The sequence below is a fragment of the Panthera uncia genome, chromosome B1, assembly GCF_023721935.1.
Source record: "Panthera uncia isolate 11264 chromosome B1, Puncia_PCG_1.0, whole genome shotgun sequence".
Taxonomy (NCBI): domain Eukaryota; kingdom Metazoa; phylum Chordata; class Mammalia; order Carnivora; family Felidae; genus Panthera; species Panthera uncia.
This window is the reverse complement of record NC_064811.1, coordinates 165,672,522-165,690,787: the sequence shown is the minus strand read 5'-3', so window position 1 is coordinate 165,690,787 and position 18,266 is coordinate 165,672,522. Positions and strand designations below refer to the sequence as shown.

The following is an 18,266-nucleotide window of genomic DNA, read 5'->3' as shown; positions in this document are numbered from 1 at the left end:
GCTGGGGACACATCTTAAACCCAGTGATCTTGATCTCAGTTTCCTGGCTTGATGTGGAAAGAATACCAGACTGAGAGCCCAGTCAACCTGACCAAGTCTCCCCTTGTCCTGTACCTGTGAACTTTTGGTACAGTCAGTCCCCATGAGGACCCCCAGGGAGGTATAGAGCAGCGGTTCTCAAACATTTTGAGAACATCCTTCTTTTTCTTCTTTTTTTTAAAGTTTATTTGATTTTTGAGAGAGAGAGAGAGAGAGTGAAAGCGTGTGTGTGAGCTGGGGAGGGGCAGAGAGAGAGGGAGACAGAATCCTAAGCAAGATCCTGACAGTGCAGAGCCCTATGCAGATCATGACCTGAGTTGCAATCAAAAGTCAGACACTTAACCAACTGAGCCACCTAGATGCCCTGGACCCCTTAAAATTCTTAAAAAATACTGAGGGCCCCAAAGAGCTTTTGTTTATGTTATTTTTAAATGTTAGTTAATTAATGAAAATTGCGATAAACTCATTCTATGTTTTAACATAAATAACATAATTTTTAAATAAATTTATTTTACAAAGCAAAAGAAATTAGTAGCAAGAATGTCGTTGCCTTGGATTTCTGTAAATCTCTTTATTTTTTTTTAATGTTTATTTATCTTTGAGACAGAGAGAGAGAGAGAGCATGAACAGGGGAGGGTCAGAGAAAGAGGGAGACACAGAATCTGAAACAGGCTCCAGGCTCTGAGCTGTCAGCACAGAGCCAACGCGGGGCTCGAACCCACAGACCACGAGATCATGACCTGAGCTGAAGTCAGACGCTTAACCGACTGAGCCACCCAGGCGCCCCTCTGTAAATCTCTTTAATTTCTGGCTTAAAAAAATTTTTTTAGTGTTTATTATTTTTGAACGAGAGTGAGACAGAGAACAAGCAGGGGCGGGGCAGAGAGAGAGGGAAACACAGAATCTGAAACAGATTCCAGGCTCTGAGCTGTCAGCACAGAGCCCAACATGGGACTCAAACTCATGAGATGTGAGATAATGACCTGAGCTAAAGTTGGATGCTCAATCGACTGAGCCACCCAGGCACCCCTAATTTCTGGCTTAATAGAAGATATATTGTGTAGCCTTTGGAAAATTCCAGGATACTTTTGTGAAAGCATGAAAGTGAAAAGGTAAAATTATGTTCTAACATTATTAGGACAATTGTTTTGACCTCAGCGACTCCCTGGAAGGTTCTCAAGGCCCCCTGGACTCCCTGGACCACACTTTGAAGACTCCTGGTGTAGAAGTATGACTGTGAACTTTGGCATTGGGCACTGTGGGTTGAAATCCTGGTTCTGTCGCTTTCTTCAGGTACTATCAGCCTCACTCCTCTTATCTGTAAAAGGGGGCTTACTATCATCCTCAAAAGGTTGGAAGGATTACATGCCTAGAGGGCACACCACACAGTGGATGTGACATCTACTGTGGAAAGCTTGGCTGCTTTCCTCCAAGTTTGGGCCTCAGTTTCCTCATTTGTGACAAAGAGATGGACTAGAAAACATCCAAAGCTCTTCCCAGCTTCAACAGTCTGTGGTTGGGTAGTGAGATATGTTCCAGAATTCCACACACTCCCAGTCCAACTCAGTGACAAACATTTCCCTTTTCCCACAGAGACACACAGGCACATTCTGTTCACTGGCTCTTGGAAACAAAAGAACACAGATGCACATACATGGCGCTTATGACACACCCATGAACTCTTGTTTAGAGGATGTGTCCCCGAGGATGTGTCCCCTAAGGGCCAGGACAGATATACAGGCACACAGAGCACGTGGACCCACAATGCAGAAATGCCCGCAGCAGGGAGTTTGTGCCCGTTCCCGTGCAGAGGCAGGTGTGTACGCGTGCACAGTCATGCCATCATAGGATGCACATGTATACCTCGCACACCTGCGCTCACGACAGACCCTCTGGGTGCCAGACACACAAGCAGATGGCCCCAGAGACCGCTGGTAGTGCATACAGCGGCCAGAGCTGCAACCACTTCTTTCTTTGGCTACTCCCACCCCGGGACTCCCCGCGCCGTCCCCCCACCCCCCCACCCCCGCTCCCCGCCCCCCTCGGCCTTGCGCGCGCCCCCGCCGCAGTCCGCGCCCGCCCCCGCCGGTCAGCCCTCGCTCGGCTCCGGGCCCGCGCAGCTCTCCCAGCCGGCTCGCGAGAACGAGCAGGGGAGGGGACGGAGCCCGCGGCCGAGGGCTGGAGGACTCGGCTCTCCGCAGCGGGCAGCCGGGCCCCTAGCTGCGGCAGCGGCTGCTGGCGGCGGTGGCCGGGAGGTGCCAGCCCGCGCTGGGTGGCGGAGAGCCGCGGGGCGGGGGCTGCGGCCGGTGACCCGAGGGAGAGCTTGCTTGCAGTCAGCATGGCGGGGCTGCGGGCCAGGCGGGGCTCCGGGCTCCGGCTGCTGGCGCTGTCCACGCTCGGCTTCTGCCTGATGCTGCAAGTCAGTGCCAAGAGGCCCCCCAAGACGCCCCCCTGCCCGCCTAGCTGCTCCTGCACCAGGGACACCGCCTTCTGCGTGGACTCCAAGGCAGTGCCCAGGAACCTGCCCTCCGAGGTCATCTCTCTGTGAGTGCCCTGGCTTCTGAGGTGGGGGAGCGGAGAGAGGGAGGAAGGCAAGAGCTTCTCTGGGAGTGGATGGGAAAACCCTTGCTCCCAGTCTACAAAGCGTGGGGAGCAGGAATACCCCAGGGGTCCTCAGGACTGGAGATTCAAGGCATCCTCCAGGTAGGGAGTTCTGTAGTCATGCAGGCTCAGCAGCCATGGCTGGGGAAAACAGGAGTTTATGGCCAAGAATGAATCATCACCACCGGCAGCATCAATGAGACCTACTGTGTGCAGGGCTCTGAACATGGGGGAGGGGTTGTTTACAAGAGCATGTGGGCTCCTGCCTGTGATGTCACACCAAGGGCAGAAAGGCTTTTTGTGGAGGGAGGGAGGGTGGAATCAGGGGGAGGGATAGAAGTGGGATATACCCACACAGTGCCCTGTCTGGGGACAGACGCCTGCCACTGGTCTCCCATCCACTCTGGCACTGGGCCAGCCAGCCCGTCACTTGCAGTTAAGTGGCCTCAGGGACTAGATGAGCTGTGTGGTCCTTGAAAGCAGGGTGCTAATCCCCACCGCCATCCCAGTGCCCCATCCCTCCACAGCACCCAGCACACTGTGGGTGTTTGGATCATCTTGAGGGTGTGGGTGATGGAACCTTCTTTTGGCTGAAGGGGAAGCTGAGCCTGGGGCCACTGGTGCTGAGGGAGGCAGTAGGGGAGGATAGTGAGACCGAAGGCAATGAGTTTATGAGGAGAAGAGAAAGATAGCCCTAGGTGGGTGGCCCAGGCTGGTGAAATGAGTGGTTTCCAGGGCAAGTGTGCACAGAACAATTGCCCTGTTCACCTTGTGAACCCCGCCCCTCCCACCCCCACCCCCCCAGTCCCTGCAAAGTCCCCACAGTACTGACTCAGGTGTCCCCTGCAGGACGCTGGTGAATGCTGCCTTCTCGGAGATCCAGGATGGAGCGTTTTCCCACCTGCCACTGCTGCAGTTCCTGTATGGACAGGGCCTTGAGGAAGGGCTGGTAGGGGGTGGGGCAGTGGAAGGGGGCAGACCCTGGACTGGGGGGAGGAGAGCAAATGAAGATAGCCATTGGAGATTAAGATGCAGGTGTCCCTTACTTTTACTGGATGGGATAGCCACAAAAGGTGCAGCAGCATAGAGTCAGGAAGGGTGAAGGGAGCCGCAGTGGGGAGAAAGAAGGTGGGGGTTGCATGCAAAAGCCAAGAGTGGATATTTAGGGCCCAATTAGGAATGGACTTGCCTCCTCTGGAGACCCAAAAGAACTGGGGTCAGTAACTTGGGCTGGTGCCATAGGATGGACACTGCAGGGAGAAGGGTCATCATAGAGACCGCTGACACCAGGATTTGAAGGAAGAGTTGGGGGTTGAAAGGGAGGGAGGAGAGGGTGTGGAATTGTAATAGGGAATGTTTCTGTTTGGAGAGTCAATTGCAGGAAAGGGTGCTTATGAGTTACCCCAACTCCTTTTCACTGTGGGTTATCCTCAAACTCACCACCAGTCTGAAAGGGACAGAGTGAGCTGGGGTGAGGGTAGGAGGCAGAGAGTGGTGATGGAGACAGGAATGATGCAGTGGGGAAGGACCCAGCTTGACCGGAGAGATCTGCCCCTGGCTGTTTCTACCCTTGAAGAAGATTCTGGGACTAGAACAGGCTCCTGGCTAGTCTTGCTGCTGGGCTTCTCTGGGGCTCCCGGCTGGGGCTGGGGTCCCAAGGTGGGGTGGCAGGACAGCCAGTCTGTGAGGAATCCCCAGGGTGAGGCAACAGGCTGGGGGCTGGCACAGCGGGCACAGGCTTGGAAGCTCTAATTCTCCCTCTGTCTCTCCAGGTTACTCAACTCCAACAAGTTTACTCTGATTGGAGACAATGCCTTCACAGGACTGTCGCACCTGCAGTACCTGTGTGTGGCAAGGAACTGGGAAATGGAAACTAGAAGGGAGGAGGGAGCTGGGACCTGGGTGGACTGAGAGGGGAGGGTAAATGAGGAAGGCCGGGGGAAGATGGAGGGAGTGGAGAGCCCTTGGATCCTCTGACCGCAGGACCCGAGCAGAGGGTCATTTCATCCATCCCTCTGCCTAAACCATCCTGCCTGGATGCCCTGTCACCACAGGCTTAATGTCTCCAGAATCAGAATGGAAGCCTGGCTTAGGACCATGGGCAGGAATCTAGATGGAGCAGAGGGAAATAGCTGGTTGGGGGTCTGGGATGCTGAGTGGCATCTAAGACAAGTTCTCATTTTCTCCAGCTTCATTGAGAACAATGACATCTGGGCACTATCCAAGTTTACCTTCAGAGGACTCAAGTCTTTGACACACCTGTGAGTACATCATGTACATAAGCACACCAGACCAAAGCCCTTCATCTCCTGTGGCCTATGGCCTTAGCCACAATCTTCAGGTGACTCAGGGTCTCTCTTGCAGATCGCTGGCCAACAATAATCTGCAGACACTGCCTAGAGACATCTTTCGGCCCTTGGACATCCTGAGTGACTTGTAAGGCTGAGCCCTACTTCTTTTCACAATGCCACAGAGGGGCGCATCCCTGGAGGGAGCGGTGTGGGAGCCAGAATTGGGAAGATCATAAGGTCTTGAGAGGCTGGGAGGGCTTGGGTTTGGAGATGCCTCCCGGAAGGCTGTGTTCATGCACACGAGACACCATGTGTATATGTTCTTTTTTTAAGTTTATTTATTTATTTTGAGGGGGGGAGGGGCAGAGAGAGAGGGAGAGAGAAAATCCCAAGTAGGTTCCATGATGTCAGTGGGTCTCAATCCCATGAACCATGAGACCACGACCTGAGCCGAAACCAAGAGTCAGGTGCTTAACCCACTGAGCCATCCACGTGCCCCCAAACACGTGCTTTTTAAATCTATGTTTGATTTGAACCTTCACTGAAGTCCTAGAGCATAGCCACAATCAATCAGTACTTACACAAGAAGAAAACCAACCCAGGATTGTGGAAGGTCTGGAGGAACTGAGATGTAACATAATTGTGCAGGTTCTACACTGCAAAAGGCCCCTGACCTAGGAGGCAAGTAGGGACTAAAACTCAGCTCCCACTCCACTGGCCAAGCATGTCTCCACAGGGGTGTACCTACCCCCAGGGGAACCTTTCTCTAATCTGTGCAAAGATGCCATGTGAAAAGCCAGCAGTGGCCTTGATTATACCTACTTCTAAAAACCTAGAGAGCCTGGGTGGGCAGGACAGCTGGGAGCCTGTTCCTTTCTATATTCCCTCTGTCACCCTCATGATCCAGGGACCTGCGGGGCAACTCACTCAACTGTGACTGCAAAGTGAAGTGGTTGGTGGAGTGGCTGGTGCATACCAACACCACGGTGGCTCCCATCTATTGCGCCAGCCCGCCCCGCTTCCAAGAGCACAAGGTGCAGGATTTGCCGCTGCGGGAGTTCGACTGCATCACCACAGGTAGGAGATGCCCCCAGCAGACCTCCCCAGGGCAGCCCCACAGGCACTGCCAGAACCACCCCCAACATTGGCCTTGCAATCCAGCAACCTTATCACCCAACAAGCTCTTACCCTTCTTCACCCCACCCCTCACTTCTTGACCCTGCAGATTTTGTGCTCTACCAGACCCTGCCCTTCCCAGCAGTATCAGCCGAGCCCTTCCTTTACTCCAGTGACCTCTATTTGGCTCTGGCCCAGCCAGGTGCCAGCGCTTGCACCGTCCTCAAGTGGGACTATGTTGAACGGCAGCTTCGAGATTATGATAGAATACCAGGTACCTGCCCCAGTCTGGCTGTGCTGGCCCCACTTTAAGGGGTTGGGGTGGGGATGGGCTTCATTGTTCCTCTCCAGTGGGTTCCTATAGGTAGAGAGATAGATGAGACATGGTCTCTGCCCATAATAACTTTCCAGTCTTTGGGGGAGAGGCCAACGTATACACAGATAACATTCATGTAATAGATGGGTGTGAGGAGGGAGATATGTACATGATGCTCTGGGACCGCAAAGGAGAGCTGTACCCTGGACAGTCAAGGAAGGCTTCCTAGTGGAGCAGACACCTGAGCTGAGTCTTGAAGGTGAGGGTGAAGGACAAGTCAGAGGTGATGCCTAAGAGCCTGGCTTAAGTAACTGGGTGGGGCCTGTAAACCAAGGAGGAGATGGGAGTGGCTAGTGAGCTCAGTTTGGGATCCACTGAATTTGAGCTGAATCTAGAAGGCTGAGGGATACCTAGCTCAGAGAAAAAATGCAGAAAGTATATTCTGGCAGAGAGAACAACATGAGCAAATTCAAGAAGGAGTGCAACAGCTTAGTGTATGAATGTGTACATGTGTAAACCATAAGCAGCTCATTTGACTGCACCATATGGTTCAAAGTGGAGAGAGGCAGATGAAACCCAAAAGACATGAGGACCAGGTCATGGACAGGTTTTGAGCAGAGTGTGTGAACCAATCCAACCTGTATTTTAGAACACTCTCTCTGTATGCGGCATGGAGAGTGGCTTGGCATGGGCCAAGTCATGTGGGCACACTATTAGAGGGATCTGCTGGAACCTGGACTGGGGCAATAGTAGTGGGGTGGAGAGATAGATTTAGAAAGGAGGAGCGAACTGACACAAGATGAAACAGAAAATTTAAATTGCCCTGTATCTCTAAAAGAACTTAAAGTCCTTATTAAAACAAAAGCAAAACAAAACAAAAACTTCCCCGAAAAGGAGACTCCAGGGCCAGATGGTCTCCCTGATAAATTCTATAACACATTTATGGAAAGAAAATAACAGCAATCCTACACAAACTATATTAGAAAGCAGAAGGGAGGATTGACAGGACTCAGGACTAATTAGTTGTGGGTGAGTGAGAGACAGGGAGGTGTTGGGGATAGCTTTAGGTTTCTGGTGGGGGGGACTGGGTGAAGCCACAAACTGAAGCTGAGAACACAGAGGGAGAAGAGGACCAGGTTTGGGGGCACATATCTGCTCAGTAATGGCCAGCTAGAGTTTGAGGTGCTTTTGGGTGTGTGGGCAGGGAGGGTCTGAGATGCAGCTTGGGTCCTGGGGGAATCATCAGTATCTACACAGGTGCACCAAGGCTGTGGAAGGGATTCGGGGGTGACTGCCAGAGCCTGGGGCTCAGCATGAGCTTTCTTGGGGAGAGAGGAGGGGGGGAGGAGGATGGGTGAAGCAGCACTGGGAAGGAAGAGAGGAGAGGAAAGGAGAAGGGAGGGGAGGGGAGGGGAGAAGGAGAGGGGAGGGGTGGAGAGGAGATGACTGGGGACACCAAGATAGGTAAAGAGTGTGGCCCCATGTGCTTTGGGTGCCTGAGAAGGGGTCAGATCTGTCTGGTTGTTGACAAATACATTTGTGTGGACGTCCTCATACATTAAGGCCCTTTCAAAAGTAGGAGTTCTTAGGAGAATGCATTTTCATACACAACTATCCAAACATCAAGCTGTCATTTTGTATACCTTGGCTCTATCACCAGGCTGTGGATAGGCACAGACTCTTCCTCCTTCCCCTTCCTGGCATCTGGCCAGTCAGGTAGCTTTGGGCAAGTCACTTAGACTCTGAGCCTGCTTCTGGGCAAAATAATAGATTCCACTTCGGAGTGATTAATTGAGGAACTGTGTTCACACTTAGCACAGTGACTTCACACAATAAAAGTTCAATAATGACATTATGGATAAACAACGGGTCAATAGCTAGGGATACCTATTTTGTGCTTAGTGTCAGCTTATATTTAAACTCTGGGAGCAAGGGCGGAGGGAGCATGATGCTGAGACAGATTATTAGCTGTGAAAAGTGGGTGGGCATCAGGGGGAGGGATGCTCTAGGGGAGAGCCTTAGTTCTGGCCCGGGGCTGGAGGGAACTGACCCCCTTTGCCGAGGGCATGGCGTGGGCTGGGGGCCCGCGGCTGCCTGACACTGCCTCCACCCTGCTTCCCTCCACCCTGGCAGCCCCCTCTGCAGTGCACTGCAAGCCAATGGTGGTAGACAGCCAGCTGTATGTGGTTGTGGCCCAGCTGTTCGGTGGATCTTACATTTACCACTGGGACCCCAACACCACACGCTTCACCAAGCTGCAGGATATCGACCCACAGCGTGTGCGCAAGCCCAACGACCTGGAGGCTTTCCGCATTGACGGCGACTGGTACTTTGCCGTGGCCGACAGCTCCAAGGCGGGTGCCACCAGCCTCTACCGCTGGCACCAGAATGGCTTCTACTCCCACCAGGCCCTGCATGCCTGGCACCGTGACACTGACCTGGAGTTTGTAGATGGCGAGGGCAAGCCACGGTTGATTGTGTCTAGTAGCTCCCAGGCACCTGTCATCTATCAGTGGAGCCGCACCCAGAAGCAGTTTGTGGCCCAGGGTGAGGTGACCCAGGTGCCTGATGCCCAGGCTGTGAAACACTTCCGTGCTGGGCGCGACAGCTACCTGTGTCTCAGCCGCTACATCGGTGACTCCAAGATCCTGCGCTGGGAGGGCACCCGTTTCTCTGAAGTGCAGGCCCTGCCCTCCAGGGGCTCGCTGGCCATGCAGCCCTTCCTCGTGGGTGGCCGCCGCTACCTGGCGCTGGGCAGCGACTTCTCCTTCACGCAGATCTACCAGTGGGATGAGGGGCGCCAAAAGTTTGTGCGGTTCCAGGAGCTGGCTGTGCAGGCCCCTCGGGCCTTCTGCTACATGCCTGCTGGGGATGCTCAGCTGCTCCTGGCCCCTAGCTTCAAGGGACAGACGCTCGTGTACCGACACATAGTGGTGGATCTCAGTGCCTAGAGGGGTGCCGAGGCCTCTGTGTTCCTCGGGCAGCCACTCGAGGCTGAACAGAAGTCTCTGTGTGAGCAGCATGTGTGCCCATGTGAAGACACATGTAGCCAACCTGTGTACATGCCCTCACATACACCCTCCGCACCCCCCATGAGCATGGGCCACACTGTGGACTGGCCCAGGAGAGCCACTTGTCATAGTTGTAATCAGCATGAAGACTTGTATATGCACCAGGCAACCCAGCAACCCTGTGCCCTCTCATATGTGGACACTTGTCTGCCCCACACCCTACCTGAAGGCCCCCCCTTGGTCTGCTGCTTTCCCCGTGCTCCGGCCCCAGGGAAGGAGTACGGGAAGGAAGGGCAGGGCCACCCCTCTTGTTTTTCAGCTTATTCTTCCTACTCCCCAGTTTCTCCTGTTGGTGCTCCAGGTGTCTGTTTACCTACTTGTGCTCTGCCCTGCAGCCCACAGCCACATCCTTCACACTGCTGGGCTCACTCACCCATGCTGTACTTCTGCATGCACACGTGGACACACACACACACACCTGCTGACACTCCCATTTCTGTGTGCACACATGCAGGTTCAGTGCTGCCTAAAGAGGCTCTCTTTCATCACCTTGCCTCTCTTCTTGGAGAAGACACACAGTACCCACCCTCCTCTGCTCATCCCTGGTGTGCCCACCCTGTAGCTGATAAGGATGGAATGGTGGTGCCAGCCTCTGGACACCAGCTTGATCTCCTGGGGGCAAAGCCCCTCTGCCCAAAGCAATAACAACAGCAGACCCTGACTTCTTTTTTTTTTTTTTTAAACGTTTATTTATTTTTGAGACAGAGAGAGGCAGAGCATGAACGGGGGAGGGGCTGAGAGAGAGGGAGACACAGAATCGGAAGCAGGTTCCAGGCTCTGAGCCGTCAGCCCAGAGCCCGACGCGGGGCTCGAACTCACGGACCGCGAGATCGTGACCTGAGTTGAAGTCGGACGCTTAACCGACTGAGCCACCCAGGCGCCCCAGACCCCGACTTCTTCTTAGGGCTCTCTGTTCTTACTGGAGTTTCCTGCTCTGATCCTGAATGCTGCTCACCTGTGGACAGGAGACCACCCAGATAAAAGCCTTCCAGCTTTTCTTTACTATAGCTGCCGAAGCCTCAGACCACCCTGTCGTTCAGCCCCACCTTTGGGACTGGACCTTGAGCTGTGTAGGCTCCTTTAGGTGGGTCCAAGAGCTGGCCGAGCCAGGGACTCTGCAAACATGAGCCAACTGGGTGGGTGCCAAGAGTAGAGCAGGGATAGAGAGCATCTTGGGGGATCCTGGGACCTCTCTAGTCCACAGAGACAGGCCCCAGGTGCATTGCCTTCTAAAGCAAGCTGAGTGGTGGAGGGGGTGAGGGTCCTGTGGGAGTAGCACCTGGGAGTCAAGCTTCTGCTGCCCTCTGCTGTATGCTGGGAATAGGTAGTTCTGAGCTGGAGGCCAGTGGAGAAGGCACAGGGTGGGGAAACCTCCCTGTGCCCAAGCTGTGTGAGGGCGTACTGGTGGCAAGATGCCCAGGGGCACTTGGGGGCAATGTTACGACTCACTGCTGCAAATAAAAATTTCCTACCCCATTGCTGGCTCTCAGGTGTCCAGTGGCTTTGGTGGTAGCTGTTTCACTGAGAACAGAGCCAGGGCTGTGCTCTCTGTCCCTGCTATTCACGGAGGTGGGGGGGGGGGCAGCATTAGCGTTCAGACTCCCTTCTTCCATGTTCTCTTTCCTCAGAGGAGCGAGTGGGCACCCCAAGGTCAGCTGGTCCTGGAGTCAGGAGTTCATGGTGATGATACTCAGGTGCAGAGAAAGTGTAACTAGTCTCTACCACCTGTGGGTGACTCATGACCCAGCTGTTTCTTCCTGGAGATCACAGTCTTGGGGCCCACTGAGATTGGAGTCTGTCCCTCTGTTAGGTCAACTCCAACCAACATAGCCAAAGACAAGCTCAGCAGTCCCTCTCCTCTCCTCTCCCCTTCCCCCATTGCTGCCAGCCCTTGCCCTATGTGTGAGATTTCAAGCAAGTTGACTGATTTCCCTGGCCTTTGGTTTCTCCTTCTGTAAAGTAGATAATAAAACGTACACTGTCAGTTCTTGATTCTGCCACTTACTAGCAGGGGTGGCCTCAACCCTGTTACTTAGCCTATTTGTATCTCAGTTTTCTCATCTATGAAAGGTGGATAATCGAGATACATACCTGACAGGGTTAGTGTGAAATGTAAATGCATTAAATATACAATACATTAATATATGAAAGACCCTTGGAATAGTGTGTCTGTCACAGAATTATGATTTGTATTGGTCTTTAGGACCATATGAGATACAGAAGTGGCTCAGAGAAGAGTGCTTGGTGGGAGAGAAGGTTGATCTTTGGGGAGAACTGCCGTCTGTGGCTGAGGGTTCCTTAGCCGTCAGTCTCAGAGCCCCTGTGCCTTATGTCTCACCTGTAGCCTCAGATGCCCAGCCAAGCCTGCCCCTGAAGAGTCCTCAAAGTGGAGTCTCATAGGTGACATGTCTGGGTTTCCACCTCTTCAAACCACATTCATGTGTTCTTGGCTTAGCAGGTGCCCCTCAGGCCCCACAGCCATACTGTCCTGGGAATTCCTGTTCTGCTTTTTCAAATGGGCAATGGACCCTCATATTGTGCCAGGGAGAAGTTGCCAGGGAAAGTGGGTTGAGTCTCTCAGACACGTTGGCACTCTGTTGCCCAGTAGGAAGATAAACATCATTCTGTCACTTCCCCCCAGGACTCCTTCTAGGGGTGGGAGACACTTCTCTCCCCGAATGCCCAGCTTTCTTCTCTCCCCGAATGCCTGCCTGGTCACCTGCCCTGGGGGTTCATCTGTGTGTCCAGAGAGTTGCTCAGCAACCCAGTGTAGCTGGGTGACTGTGTCAACATCTCATGACCAAAGGCCGTGAGAGGCAGAGTCCACTCACTCTGCCAAAGCCAAGAAGGATGATACCTCTCAGCTGCCAGCCACACGCCCCTCCATGCTGAGTCCTGCTCTCAGGAGCAAACCTCTGATGTCCCTTAGATTTCCTAAGCACAGTCATCAGGACCAGGAGTCTCCATGTGAGAGATCTTCCCAGCTGGGTAGCCTTCAAATAGGTACAGGGGAGGTCTTTGCCAGCAAGTAGGGGTAGATGCTGAGGTCAGGTCAGGTGACTCTGGAAGGCAGCTGGGAAGGAGGTGGTTCTGTAGCAGGTACCAAAGGACCCAAGGCACACATGCACACAGTCAGCCTAGTACCCTTTCCTCCAGAGGAATGGGTGTCCCTTCCCTCTTCCGCAACCTCCTTGTTCCTTCTAAGCTGGCCCCCTATTAAGTCAGTCACATCCTTCTGCTCCAAGGACACAAGGATGTGTCTCCTTGATGAACCTCAACTTTCACCTCGATCACAATGTCTGTGCCTAGAGATAGATGGTGGGATCCTAGCCTGTGGTGTCTCTTATTCTTCCAACATAGGGTGGGAGCAAGGCCCAAGGTGAGGGGGTGGTTAGATGGGAAGAGCAGGCCTCAGGGGAGTTTCTCCTGTGGGTCAGTTTCACTGCTAGCTCTCACACCCAGCAACACCAATAAAATTGATGATAGTAATTAAAAGAACATAATTACCACGAGTTTATTTATTCCCAGGAAGCCTCCTTTCCCTGGTCCCAGTCATTACCTATTCCATCCTTTCCATAGGTGGTGGGTGTTAACTATAGTTCCAATAAAAAGTAATAACTGCCAAAGTTGCCCACCTCCATGGATCTGGGGAACTCTGCTGTCTCCTTCACATCAGCCCTATGAAGCAGAGGGGAGGTGGCACAGGGTCTAGGTGGGGGAGGCAAGGTCCCCATTGCCCGAGGGAGGAATGGAGTGCTAGGCAAAAGAGGTACAAGGAGTGCAATCCAATATACAAAGTTCTAGAGGCAACAACTTTTGCCTTCTCTTTTGAGCTCCCACCTTCTTCCCCATATGCACCTCCCCCCAGAGGAACTTCTGAGTTCCCTCTCCCCTTCCAGGTTGGAGCTCAGAAGACTTGATAAGCCAAGCATTATCATCCAGCAATAAATACCACCAGGTGAAGTTACTTTTCATCCCAGAGGGAATGTATTTCCTAAATGGTAAAAAAGGGATCTTTGTAAAGGTCAAGACCCTGCAAACAAAAACTTGCTACAAAGTGGCAATTGTTGATATGATTAAGCTCTTAGGGATATTTGTGTTCTTGACTCCCAGGAATAGGTGGAATTTCAAATTTCTGGTGAAGAAGGCATGGAGAGTACAGCTGCTCAGGGCTCTGCGGAGAATCTCTTAAATCATCATGGTCAGCCCACCCAGATATGTGGGCTCTGGAGAGGTAACTCTGAGAGACATCAACTCCTGAAGCCCACTCTTCAGGGTGAATCTCATGGGGATGTTGAGCCCCTCAGATCCCCTCTCCCTACTTCCTCCCGCTTTCGCTCTAGGTCAACTCAGCGTCTTTGAGGCACTCACGCATCTCCTGGCCCAGTGGTGCAAGACCTGGATTTGTCCAGGCCTAGCCTCCTTCTGAGTGTGCGTGAGCCTGGAAGCGGGGTCCTGCATCCATCCCATGCCCTTTCTCATTTTACAGAAAGGAAAGACAAGGCAAAAGGAGGAAGCCGGTTTTCTGAGAAAACTCTGGAATCCAAATTTCCTTCTTTTCCTCCTCCCCACCTTTTTGTCGCTGTTTCCCACCCTCTAATCTTTGCAATCAGGGCGGCTACTCAACCTATGGACCCCATCCACAAGTAGGAGGTGCATCGCCCCTTTAAGGGGCAGGCCCCTGGCCTCCCTGACCTCGTCCCGCCCCCTCCGGGGCCGCACTGCGCCTGCGCCGAGCGCCGGAGACCTGGGGTTGGGCAGAACCCAGTTCCGTGCAACTTTCAAGTGAGTTGCAAACTCCGCCCCGAGGCCGGAGCCGGTGGCCCAGCGCACTGAGACCTCGGGGACCCGAACGAACGAAGGCCTTGACCGCAACCCGCTGCCTGGGACGCAGCAGCGCCGCGGGGAGAGTCGAACAGCTGGTTCTCCGCAGCAGGAAGTGCGGGTGGGAGCCGTAACTGCTCCGGCAGCGCGGCGAGGCGGCAGAGCGCGCCCGCCCTTACCGGCTCCCTGGTCGGTTTCTCCGAGCCCCGGCCTCCTCGCCTCAGCCCACGGGTCTCCCCATTCTTCAGGCTCCCCGCACTGCAGATTTAGGGGGCGGCCGGCTCCGCCTCTGCCAAGGGGCAGCCGGAGCGCCCCTCTGGTTCTCGCCCTTCCGCTGATTACCCCATCCCAGCCCTGCGTGAGCGTCCCTCTAGGCATCTTGTAGGGGTTCTCCCTTCGTCCTGAGGCTGCGGGATGGTGTCCTGGATGATCTGTCGCCTGGTGGTGTGAGTATGGCCGCTTTCATACCCCCTCTACCTCCAGGTGCCAGGCCGCCCTTGAGGTGGAAGATGGGAACATCTGGTGGGAAAGGGGCTTTTAGTGCCCGCAAGGGTTAACGGACCTTCGGGCCTACCGCGTGGCATCGGGCACCCGTGCTTGTACTCTACCCCCAAAGTCTTCTTGGCTCATGGCGACCGCCCTCTCCCCCGCCCCCCCGCAGTCACATACACTGCAGACAGGAGTGTGGGACAGAGGACCTCACACCAGCCTGCAGCCCCTGTCAAACAAGGTGTTGTGGCACGTTGTGGGCGGAGATTTCAGGTGCCTGCTTCCTTTCTGAGCAGTCACATGACTCACCACCCTGGCCTCAGCCTCCCCACTCTGTCCTACCTTTCAGTACTCCAGCACCTGGCTCCAAGATCCCTGTCTGCGGCCTGGCAGTGCCAGGTCTGGTGGCCCTGATTGCGTGTCCATGGGAGGGGACAGCCTGGCCCTCTCACCAGCTGAGAAGCCTGCTTCCCACCTACCTGCTGTGTGTGCTCCCGCTCAATAATGCATTCATAGGCCACTGGTGCAGGCTTGGGCAGGCTTGGACTGTTTGTAAACAGCAGGGTGGGGAGGTGGCCTCCAGGGCACTGACTCAGGCACAGGTTGTGCAAGCCAAGCAAGAAGAACAGGGTAGGCCCTTGCTACTTCACACCTTTCAGGGAAGTGGCCACCTGGTGGGGGGGGGGGGCATGATGCCCCTCATACTCCCCCTCTGTTTTCTAGGCTGGTGTTTGGGATGCTGTACCCAGCTTATGCTTCCTACAAGGCTGTGAAGACCAAGAACATACGTGAATATGTGAGTGTGGCTGTGGGCAGGAGAGCTTGGTTCAGGTTGGATGGGATGACAGTCAACCTTGGGGGATATGGTAGGCCTTGGCAAGGTGGGGACGGTCTGACCTCGCCTCCCCTTCCTCCAGGAGCATAAGCAGGTGCGTGTAGAGTGGGTGTGGTTGGAGGGCAGGCTATGGGGGTGCCTGTGCAGAATCTTGTGGGTGAAGCTTCTTGGGGGTGGGTACAGGAATGAGTGGCAGTTTCTCAGAGGCACCTCTCTAGGGCCAGCCAGGTGCCAGGAGAATGCAGTAGGACAGGCTCTCTGGAATCTCTGGGTCAGCCTGGGACAGGGGAGTTGGCTCTGCAGGCTCAGCTGTTGGCCTCTGACACCCACCCCCCCCCCACCCCCAGGTGCGGTGGATGATGTACTGGATAGTCTTTGCACTGTTCATGGCAGTGGAAACCTTCACAGACATCTTTATTTCCTGGTATGCATGCAGGGGGTCTGTGGGCTGTGGGGAGATGATGGCCCACTCTTGGCCCAGCTCCCTGGCTGACCTTACTCCCACTGTGCTCTGACAGGTTCCCTTTCTACTATGAGATCAAGATGGCCTTTGTGCTATGGCTGCTCTCACCTTACACCAAAGGGGCCAGCCTGCTTTACCGAAAGTTTGTCCACCCATCCTTATCCCGTCATGAGAAGGTACCTTGGGGGGAGCCAGGGAGGGAAACATAGGGGTGGGTGTGAAGGAAAGAGCCTTGGACTCGGGGTTCAGGACGCTGGGTGAAACCTGGGTTCTAATCTGAGTCCTGCTGCCCTTCAGTTGTGGGACCTTGATAGAACCTAGCCTTCTTCCTCTTCTGTGATAATCAAATGGGGGCACAAGTGAATGAGCATTTGAAGGTGTGAAACACCAGCTGGAAGTTGTGTTGGGGATGGTGGGAGGAGGCTGAGCATGGTCATTCACTGAAGCATGGGAATGTCTGCTCTTGGTGTGGTTGCTAGTGCACTGTAGGCAGGGGTGGGCAGGGAGGCATGGCACGCACTAGCTTCTCTGGGGCTGCAGAGGAGGAGTGACTTCAGTCTTCAGGTGTCCACCTGAGCTCTCTCCCCTTCCCGGCCCCTACAGGAGATTGACACCTGCATCGTGCAGGCCAAGGAGCGCAGCTATGAGACGATGCTCAGCTTTGGGAAACGGGGCCTCAACATTGCTGCTTCAGCTGCTGTACAGGCTGCCACCAAGGTACCTTGGGCCCCAGCCCTCCAGCAGTCCTCCCAACCTCGTGCCTTTTGGGCGAGTCCAGCTCTCTATCAGGGAGCTGAGAGAGAGCAGCTGACCATGCCAGGGAACAGGATGAGAGGTGACAGGTGGGGTGTTGGCAGGAGTGTGGAGCGGGAAGTTGACTTCCTTGGCTGGGACAGTGACTGAGTGGTTGCTCCTGCTCTCTGGGCCTGTTTCCTGTTGGTGCCACAAAGGCACGGGGCTAGAAGGTCACTGGGTTGCTTTTAGTTCTGAGGCCTATGCCCCAGTGATTACCCACCAGTCAGCCCTTGATTTTCCTGAGTAGCTGCCCCGACTCAGACCCCTTCCTACTAGGATCCCCTGCCCCATTCCTCCAGGTGATACAGTGGTTCCCATCATTTGCAGAGTCAGGGTGCACTGGCTGGAAGGCTGCGGAGCTTCTCCATGCAGGACCTGCGCTCCATCCCTGATGCCCCTGCCCCTGCCTACCAGGATCCCCTCTACCTGGAGGACCAGGTACCTCGCCGCAGGCCGCCCATCGGTAAGTGGACAGAGAGATCCAGAGCTGTTCCGGAAGGAATGCCTCTTCCATGCAAACTGTGGCTTCCCTAAGGGTTAGAAGAAGGTCTATCTTGGCCCTGGGCCTTCAGACTATGGAAATGCCCAGCTTTGCCTCCCTGGCCTCCCTCTCCTCTACACAGGGTATAGGGCAGGGGGCCTGCAGGACAGCGACACTGAGGATGAGTGTTGGTCAGATACAGAGGCAGTCTCCCAGCCACCTGCCCGGCCCCGAGAGAAGCCCCTGAGCCGCAGCCAGAGCCTGCGTGTGGTCAAGAGGAAGCCACCCATGCGGGAGGTCAGTGGCAAGGAAGGCACAAGGGAGGTGGGCTGTCCAGGTACTTAGCCTACACCTCTCAGGTTGTGCCTGCCCTCTCCCCGCAGGGCACCTCGCGCTCACTGAAGGTTCGGACAAGGAAAAAGACCATTTCCTCAGACATGAACAGCTAGGGTCTTCAGAGCCTGGCTCAGTTTTACCTCTTGCCTTGTGGAGCACCAGGTGCTATTTGGAGGGGACCTCTGGCTGCATGTCTGACCTACCTGCACCAGCTGCTCAGGCTCTGCCCCCTTGGCTCCTGCTGCTGGCTAAGGGCTGGGTGCTGCCCAGGCCATGCACAGGACTATACCTGTAATGTACCAAAGCAGGCTGGGCCCAGGATTCTATTTATTATCTTTCTCATCCTTCTACCTTCCCGGTGTGTGGGACCAGCGCCCTTCTCAAACCTCTGCAAATGAAACCAAAAGTCCACCCAGCTGTGTTCATTCCTTTCTATCCTTCAAAGTACTTGACAGTCTCCTCCAAGGCCTGTGTGTGTGTGTGTGTGTGTGTGTGTGTGTGTCCTGGTTGTATGTTTTATGTTGGTGAATGAGGTCAGGTTTATGCAAGTTTTGGTAAATAAATACATAAAAGTGGTCTGTTTGTCCTGGTTTGTACTCCTGGTCCTCA

General features: G+C 54.4%; 2 protein-coding genes across 5 annotated transcripts; both read left to right on the top strand.

The window, feature by feature from the left end:
* Positions 1-1,681: 1,681 nt before the first annotated feature.
* LGI3 (leucine rich repeat LGI family member 3) lies at positions 1,682-11,546 on the top strand. Its single transcript, XM_049631524.1, has 8 exons — positions 1,682-2,583; positions 3,490-3,561; positions 4,413-4,484; positions 4,830-4,901; positions 5,005-5,076; positions 5,839-6,008; positions 6,157-6,321; positions 8,497-11,546. Exons 1-8 carry the CDS (start codon positions 1,889-1,891, stop codon positions 9,312-9,314), a joined length of 2,136 nt encoding a protein of 711 aa, XP_049487481.1. The 5' UTR covers positions 1,682-1,888; the 3' UTR covers positions 9,315-11,546.
* Positions 11,547-14,117: 2,571 nt separating this feature from the next.
* On the top strand, positions 14,118-18,233 carry REEP4 (receptor accessory protein 4). 4 transcript variants are annotated; one of them, XM_049631520.1, is made up of 8 exons: positions 14,138-14,704; positions 15,471-15,543; positions 15,930-16,006; positions 16,101-16,221; positions 16,649-16,762; positions 17,168-17,303; positions 17,464-17,618; positions 17,705-17,867. In XM_049631520.1, the coding sequence occupies exons 1-8, from the start codon at positions 14,673-14,675 to the stop codon at positions 17,768-17,770; spliced, it is 774 nt and encodes a 257-aa protein (XP_049487477.1). In that variant the 5' UTR covers positions 14,138-14,672; the 3' UTR covers positions 17,771-17,867. The 4 variants fall into 4 exon arrangements, with proteins under 4 accessions (XP_049487479.1, XP_049487477.1, XP_049487476.1 ...); XM_049631519.1 differs by lacking the exon at positions 17,464-17,618 and having other exon boundaries at positions 14,166-14,704; positions 17,705-18,233; XM_049631522.1 differs by lacking the exons at positions 17,168-17,303; positions 17,705-17,867 and having other exon boundaries at positions 14,118-14,704; positions 17,464-17,568.
* Positions 18,234-18,266: the final 33 nt, after the last annotated feature.

Excerpts from the sequence above, each read along its gene's own strand:
- LGI3 (XM_049631524.1), top strand. The coding sequence starts at position 1,889 with ATGCACATGTATACCTCGCACACCTGCGCTCACGACAGACCCTCTGGG. Across the intron at positions 2,584-3,489 it reads CCCTCCGAGGTCATCTCTCT|GACGCTGGTGAATGCTGCCT; the intron begins GTGAGTGCCCTG and ends TGTCCCCTGCAG. Across the intron at positions 3,562-4,412 it reads CTGCCACTGCTGCAGTTCCT|GTTACTCAACTCCAACAAGT; the intron begins GTATGGACAGGG and ends CTGTCTCTCCAG.
- REEP4 (XM_049631519.1), top strand. The coding sequence starts at position 14,673 with ATGGTGTCCTGGATGATCTGTCGCCTGGTGGT. Across the intron at positions 14,705-15,470 it reads ATGATCTGTCGCCTGGTGGT|GCTGGTGTTTGGGATGCTGT; the intron begins GTGAGTATGGCC and ends TCTGTTTTCTAG. Across the intron at positions 16,222-16,648 it reads CCTTATCCCGTCATGAGAAG|GAGATTGACACCTGCATCGT; the intron begins GTACCTTGGGGG and ends CGGCCCCTACAG.